This window comes from Arachis hypogaea, chromosome 19 (assembly GCF_003086295.3).
Source record: "Arachis hypogaea cultivar Tifrunner chromosome 19, arahy.Tifrunner.gnm2.J5K5, whole genome shotgun sequence".
Lineage (NCBI taxonomy): Eukaryota > Viridiplantae > Streptophyta > Magnoliopsida > Fabales > Fabaceae > Arachis > Arachis hypogaea.
This window is the reverse complement of record NC_092054.1, coordinates 147039979-147047826: the sequence shown is the minus strand read 5'-3', so window position 1 is coordinate 147047826 and position 7848 is coordinate 147039979. Positions and strand designations below refer to the sequence as shown.

General features: G+C 31.5%; 1 protein-coding gene across 1 annotated transcript; it reads left to right on the top strand.

Moving 5' to 3' along the window:
- The first annotated feature begins 345 nt into the window (after positions 1–345).
- On the top strand, positions 346–7251 carry LOC112779615 (phenylalanine ammonia-lyase 2). Its single transcript, XM_025823943.3, has 2 exons — positions 346–956; positions 5296–7251. Exons 1-2 carry the CDS (start codon positions 571–573, stop codon positions 7043–7045), a joined length of 2136 nt encoding a protein of 711 aa, XP_025679728.1. The 5' UTR covers positions 346–570; the 3' UTR covers positions 7046–7251.
- The last annotated feature ends 597 nt before the right edge of the window (positions 7252–7848 follow it).

The following is a 7848-nucleotide window of genomic DNA, read 5'->3' as shown; positions in this document are numbered from 1 at the left end:
CACCAACCCGCACTTCCTTCTCAACTCACTTTCCTTCTTATTTTTTTCAAACATAGACTAAAATTAATATATAAGGCTCAAAATAATAATAATAGTAATAAAAACTTGGATTTTGATTTAGATTTGGATTGGACTCAGCACTAACACTACCACCACCAACAACAACATAAGTTGTGTTGCAAAAGCTACTACTCACACTTCCACGTGTCTCCATCATGATCCTCCATTCCCATGATCATCCAACGGTCACCTCGTGTTCTCAACTAACCCATCGGCTTACCCACCTACACTCAATGTCACCAACCCCCCTCTCTCTATATATATAATCCCCCACTTTTTTCCTCTTTTTCTCAGGAAAATTTTCTTAATTTCCTGCAATTCCCATTAAGAAAATTTTCCACTTTATCTCATTTCATTATTATTTTTTTGCAATCACAAACCCAAGGTGGTTCTCTTATTCTCCTTTTGTTCACTTCCATTTTTGTGATCATCATCATTATAGTCACATTATACATATACAAGCCTTGTTATCTAATTACTATTCACGTTTAAACCAACCACTTTTTTTAAATGGAGAATTCGAGCAGCAGAAACGACTCCTTGAGCCTCTGTAATGACAGTCATGACCCACTGAACTGGGTCATGGCTGCAGAGGCCCTAAAGGGTAGTCATCTCGACGAGGTAAAGCGGATGATAGAAGAGTACAGGAAGAAGGAGGTGTTCTTGGGTGGCAAGGGACTCACCATATCCCAGGTGGCCGCGGTGGCCATGAACGACGATGGTGGCGTGGCGGTGGCTCTGGCGGAGGAGGCACGTGCCGAGGTGAAGGCAAGCAGCGATTGGGTGAGGGAGAGCATGGACAAAGGCATGGATAGCTATGGTGTCACCACAGGGTTTGGTGCAACCTCACACAGGAGAACCAAGCAAGGTGGTGCCCTTCAAAATGAACTCATAAGGTAACAATTAATTGAATATTAATTACATTGGTTTTAGCTAGAGTTTCCTTTTATTAATTGTCATTAACACTTCTACAGTTACTAGAATTGACGAATGCATGCTAGCGTAGTATATATTTTTGCTTCCATTATTGATATTTAATTCATTAAGGTCTTATTAATAAGCTTCTATATGATATTTCTCTATGTTGCCCAAAAAAATAAAAAGAAAATTTTGTATTTGTAAATCAATGAGTTTGATGTTTATTTGTGTGATAAGTGAATATTTTGATTGTCGTTACTTGGCGGTAGGTAGGTTATTAGTAACGTGCTATAAGTAATTATTAGGTGATCGACGAGGTCATGTCCTAATTTGAGAAACTTTATTTTATCGGTTTGTAGATTTGACATAGGTGTGAATTCTTTTTGCTTTTTTAATGTTATTGTGAATATTAGTTGAACATGAAAAATATGATGGTGTTTTTGGGTTCGGAATCTATAGGATGTAGGCCACATATAGTGCAAGATGTTATTAATGATGTTAATAATGGTAAATAAATTTTACTTGGGCTAGCTTTTTGCAGGATAATAACTAATAAGTGGAATGAAGTACATACTACATACCATAGTTGATATTGAATAGATGTATGTTCTATATATTATTTTTTCTATTTAATACTACAAAATGTTTAAAAAACAATAAAAATCAGCATAAATTTGTCCAAAATTATTTTATTTTATATGTATTAATTACTTCTAAAATAAATTCATAATATTAGATGTAATGAATATGTAATTTTAAATGTTATATATATAAATTATAAATATTAAGTTAATAAGGTCGTAACTTTAAATTATTATCTTTTTAAGATTACTCTTAATAATAATAGGTGTTATTTAATTTTTTTTGTGTTTCACATATTAATTTAAATTATTTTAAGAAAAATTCACAAATATCTTTTATATTTATTAGTTATATTTGTCACTTAGACATTTTCTGTGTTTCACATATTAATTTAATTTATTTTTAATATGTATTTTATATGTATTTTAATATATATTTTATATTAATGATTAATTTTAATAATTAATTTTAATATATATTTAATATGATTAAAATATTTTACTCTCTAAACAATTTAATTAATTTAATTATTTATCTTTGATTTAAAATTGTGCGGACAACGCTAAGCAAGACATGGGGATCGTATCTTGTTACTCACCAAACCCCTCTTCGTCTTGCGGGGTTAAGTAATTAATAATTAAGCAAGTAATAATGTGACGAATGATTTTTATTTTTTTTTTACTTAGTTTATATGTGTTTTAAGAGTAAAAATTGAAGTTATTAATTCAAAATTTTAAAAAATATATATAATTAAACTTTTAATATATTTATTATGTATTTATTAAAATAAAATTTTTTAAATAATTACTAATAATAATTTTAAGATGTGTTTATTATTAGACACATGATAGCTAATTTTTTTGTCTTCAAAAGTTAAGGCACAAAATGTTAGGTAAGTAAGATTAGTGTGAATCATTGGTGGAACAATAATATCCCATACAATAATGAATAATCACTTTGTGATTTGTGAACAAAGATGGACAAAATCGTTCTCTTAATTGAATACGTCATTTGTGTGAGACAGAGACACCTTCCATTGGAGGATCTTTTCCTGTTCTCACACTGTACAATGACCCAAGTGCCCCGTTTGTGGGGTCCACTCCAGTTTGGATTAATAAAAACAAAGTTAGAAAAAGAGGCCATCCAACAAAAATGAAAGTATGAAACGCTGAACATATTTTGTATTCATAAAAAAGTTTAGCTAATTTGTTTACGGAAACATGTTAATATTATTATTAGCAAAAATTTTAAAATTCTTTTAATAAATATATTAAAATTTTAAAATTTTTATATTTTCAATTATTTTTTTTATTGTGACCAATCTTTTTAAATTCTTTTCATTAAGTAGAAAATTTTTTGTTCTTTATTAATTAAATAAATTTTAATTTTTAATTATTTGTTTTCATATAAATAATTAATATTTAAAAAAATAATTTATTATTCGATTTATTATTTTTATTTTTAAAATTTTAAACAGGCTACATGTATTTTTTACAGAAAATATCTTATAGCGTGTTATTTTATTCATTACATTTAATAACAGGTCAATTTTTAAAGAATATTACACTTATACTTTGTTTCAAGGTTCATTATTAGTATTCGTCCTAATTTTTATATCTATATTTGATATTATTTGATAAATTTCTAAAATAAATTATGTGATAGTACTTTACTATTTTCCTTCAAAAATTAGAATATTCAAGTAATACAACATGCATATTCACATATAGTTTTAGATGTGATTATTAACAAATAAAATATTTTTAAAATCATGGGATATATATTAAAGATAGAAATATTTTTATGTGATGATATATGATTAGATGAATGTTTTTTGCAATAACAGTACACTATTAAAATTAATCTCATATAAAATATTTGAAGTTTTTAAAGCATTTTATAAGATCTTAAAACCTTTAATTTATACCACCCCTCTCTCTTCTTAATTCGAGTTTTCAAAAGATTACTTAATTCTTAGCTTTGTGAGATGTAACGTAAGAAAAGGTCAAATGGGTCAAGATAAAGAGAACTTGTCTAACTAACAATGGTACAAAATAATAAATAAATTAAAAGGCTTAGTTGTAGGAGGATATCTGACTTTCCATTTGTGGCTTTTTTTTTTTTTTTGTATTGTTTTGTTTTTGCGTTGGTGTACGTATTATTCCATTTTTGATTCAATCCAACCTTGATCTTGAAATCTTGATTAAGATAATACTTAAAAAAGTTATATAAACCTTTTGTTTTCTTCGTTGTATTTTTGTTTTTGGATCACGTATATACGTTAATAAATTCAACACGCATAGTTAGAAAAACCAAATTACCTGTATCTGTATGAATAAGTTTTAACTTTTAACCTATATAATATAGTGCTTAATCAGTTAAACTTGCATATCACAATCATGGATATGGATGTGGCATAATATAAAAATTAGAGGCCAGAAAAAAATAGTGGTAGTTAAGTGAGAAAAAGAGGAATAAAACTGTAAAGAAAAAATATTTTGTTATTTGGATCGGAGTGGATTCTCTCCAATGAAAAAAAAAATCTAATCATTTATTACTCTCTCTCTCTCTTATTTATTTTTGATTCTACTTATAGAATCAAAGGTGAAAAATCACACTGTATCTTATCAAGTATTAAAAAAATTGGAGAGGATTCATTTCCTAAGACTAATACTAATTAATTCTTTTTTTCAATTTTTCTTTTTACTGAAATTGTTGCCTTTTAACTTTCCCCATAAGTTTATATGATGTGATCCCATTAATTTGTAACCGATATTATGGATTTATGGTTATTCCATCTACATGGAAGCCTTGGAACCACTCATGTCACAACTTTACTTGATCCATATTTAATACCTCATCCCTCTCCAACACACAAATCCGTCTCTTTAATTAACTGTCAATATAACAAAGTTCTACATAAATTTGTGTATCAAAATTAGTAATAACAACAACAAAGTTAAATGAGTATGATTGATTGATTTGTGCACTTATTTTTCAGACTTAGTTGTTCTTTGTGCAGTACATAATTAATAGTTTTGTACTTAATTAATAATATTATAGAATTATATATTTTTTTAAACTATGTTAGTTTGGTCTTGGTCTCATAGATTATGGCAAAAAATTTAGAACCACTTTACAAAATGATCTTAGCGAAAATTTCTTTATTAGTAAAAAAAAATTAAGTGATAATTTTTTAATTATCAGTTTTTTATAAGAATCTTATTGACTTGTTTAATTTTTTTTTTATCATAGGAAAGATTTATTTTATTAATAGTTAAAAAAATAAAAAAATCAGTCGAATTTATTATTTTTGTCCAACACCTTCAGCACATTAATCTAATTCTTTTTATCTAACAATCCAACAATATATTTTTAGTCCTATTGTTAGCTAACTATTGACCAAAATCAATAAATTTAACTAGCCTTTTAGTATTTTTCTAATATTTATTATCTAAAAAAAATTTAATGAATATAATTTTACATTTAATTAGGGATTAGATTTATTGCATAAAAAATAATTAATTTTTATGTTTATTTTTAGAAAATAATTTTTTTATATAAAAATATAATATTAGTATAAAAAAAGTTTACATGAATAGTTTATTGGGTCATTGTCTCATTGAACATACTAGTTTGACTTAGTCAACTTGTTCGTAGCTTCCTAGGAATCATTATATTATGCATTTTGTTTAATGAATACAATTTGACCATTACTCAATTTTGTCCAAACAGATTCTTGAATGCCGGAATATTCGGCAACAGCACAGAATCTTGTCACACATTGTCCCACACAGCAACAAGAGCAGCCATGTTGGTTAGGATCAACACATTGCTCCAAGGCTATTCCGGAATCAGATTCGAGATCTTGGAAGCCATAACAAAGTTCCTCAACCACAACATTACACCATGCCTCCCTCTCCGCGGCACCATCACCGCCTCCGGCGACCTGGTCCCGTTGTCCTACGTAGCGGGCCTTCTAATCGGAAGGCCCAACTCCAAGTCAGTTGGGCCTAATGGACAACTCCTCAATGCCAAAGAGGCCTTCGAGCTGGCCGGAATTGACAGCGGTTTCTTTGACTTGCAGCCCAAGGAAGGTCTGGCTCTGGTCAACGGAACTGCTGTTGGTTCTGGCCTAGCCTCAATGGTACTCTTCGAGGCCAACATACTGGCCGTCCTCTCGGAGGTTTTGTCGGCAATTTTCGCGGAAGTTATGCAGGGGAAGCCGGAGTTTACTGATCATCTAACTCACAAATTGAAGCACCACCCTGGTCAGATTGAAGCTGCAGCAATAATGGAACATATCTTAGATGGAAGCTCATATGTTAAAGCTGCAGAGAAGGTTCATGAGATTGATCCTCTTCAGAAGCCGAAACAAGATAGATACGCTCTTCGAACTTCGCCTCAATGGTTAGGGCCACAAATTGAGGTGATTCGCCATAGCACGAAGATGATCGAGAGGGAGATCAACTCTGTAAACGACAATCCATTGATCGATGTGTCGAGGAATAAGGCACTGCACGGGGGGAACTTTCAAGGGACTCCGATTGGTGTGTCGATGGATAACACCCGGCTGGCCATAGCATCCATTGGCAAACTCATGTTTGCTCAATTCTCCGAGTTAGTTAATGACTTTTACAACAACGGTCTGCCTTCGAATTTAACCGCTAGCCGGAATCCGAGCTTGGATTACGGCTTTAAAGGCGCGGAAATCGCCATGGCTTCATACTGCTCTGAGCTGCAATATCTTGCAAACCCTGTGACAAACCATGTTCAGAGTGCTGAGCAACATAACCAAGATGTGAACTCCTTGGGATTGATCTCATCAAGAAAAACAGCTGAGGCAGTTGATATATTGAAGCTGATGTCATCAACTTACTTGGTAGCGTTGTGCCAAGCCATTGATCTTAGGCATTTAGAGGAGAATCTGAAGAACACGGTGAAGAACACAGTGAGCCAAGTGGCCAAAAGGGTGCTCACAATGGGGGTAAACGGCGAGTTACATCCGTCCAGGTTCTGCGAAAAGGACTTGCTCAAGGTCGTGGATCGCGAGTATGTGTTCGCCTACGCCGATGATCCGTGCAGCGCAAGCTACCCTCTGATGCAGAAGCTGAGACAAGTCTTGGTTGATCATGCTTTACAGAATGGTGAGAAAGAGTGCAATGCAAGCACCTCAATTTTCCAAAAGATTGGAGCTTTTGAGCAAGAGCTGAAGACCCTTTTGCCCAAAGAGATTGAGAGTGCAAGAATTGGAGTTGAGAATGGAAATGCTGCTGTTCCTAACAGAATCAAGGAGTGTAGATCATATCCAATTTACAGGTTTGTGAGAGAAACTTTGGGAACAGATTTGCTGACAGGTGAGAAAGTTAGGTCCCCTGGTGAGGAATGTGATAAGGTATTCACTGCTATGTGTCAAGGAAAATTGATTGATCCAATGTTGGATTGTCTAAAGGAGTGGAATGGTTCTCCTCTTCCAATATGCTAGCTCCACTGTTGGTTCTCCTCTTCTTGTGATGTATACTTTCTTTTTTATTTATTATTTTTAATAGTTCATGGACATGTATTTGAATGAAAATGTGATAGCTAACTGTATGTCTCTTAAGTTTTTATGTATGTGCTCTTTGTCAATGTAATTTAGACCTCAAACAAGAAACATTGGTGTGAATTATTGAAGAATCTATGTTTCTCTCATTTAATGCCATTTAGGCATTTATGGTATTTTTATTTTTACCCATGTTCATTAATAATTGGAGATCTTTGTATAGTTTGCAAGGACTTAAAAGGGTACATAGGACAAATGGTTTTATTTCTTCCTTTTTGGACCATTAAATCTTTTCTATATCAGACCAAAGTATTATGCGCCCTCGGCTAGCTACCCTGTGTTCTTTTCTCCTTTCCTTATTTGATTAAACATTCAACTATTCAAGTATAAAATGTACGATGCAGCAAATCTAAAAGCTAGAAATCATAAGTTGAAAGATTCACAACAATAGCCAGTTTGGTATCTATGACATTAACATACATTGGATTATTCTAGTTTTTTTTTTTTCTTCTTTTTTGCCACAAGTATATTATGGTTATGCTACCACCCTACTAGAGGTAGACATTAGTATCTTTGATTTCATTTGTTTATTACTTTTCTTTATTGTTGGGATAAAAACACAAATATCACATTAGCTGTATAATTATTTGTATAACTATCACAAATAGGTATATTTTGGACTTTGTGTACTTTAAGTAGCTGTACACAAATTAGTTATTCATGTAACATTATTGTAGGGTAAAAAT

Coding starts and splice junctions, on each gene's coding strand:
- LOC112779615 (XM_025823943.3), top strand. CDS start 571: ATGGAGAATTCGAGCAGCAGAAACGACTCCTTGAGCCTCTGTAATGAC. Junction 957..5,295: donor CTTCAAAATGAACTCATAAG/GTAACAATTAAT, acceptor TTGTCCAAACAG/ATTCTTGAATGCCGGAATAT.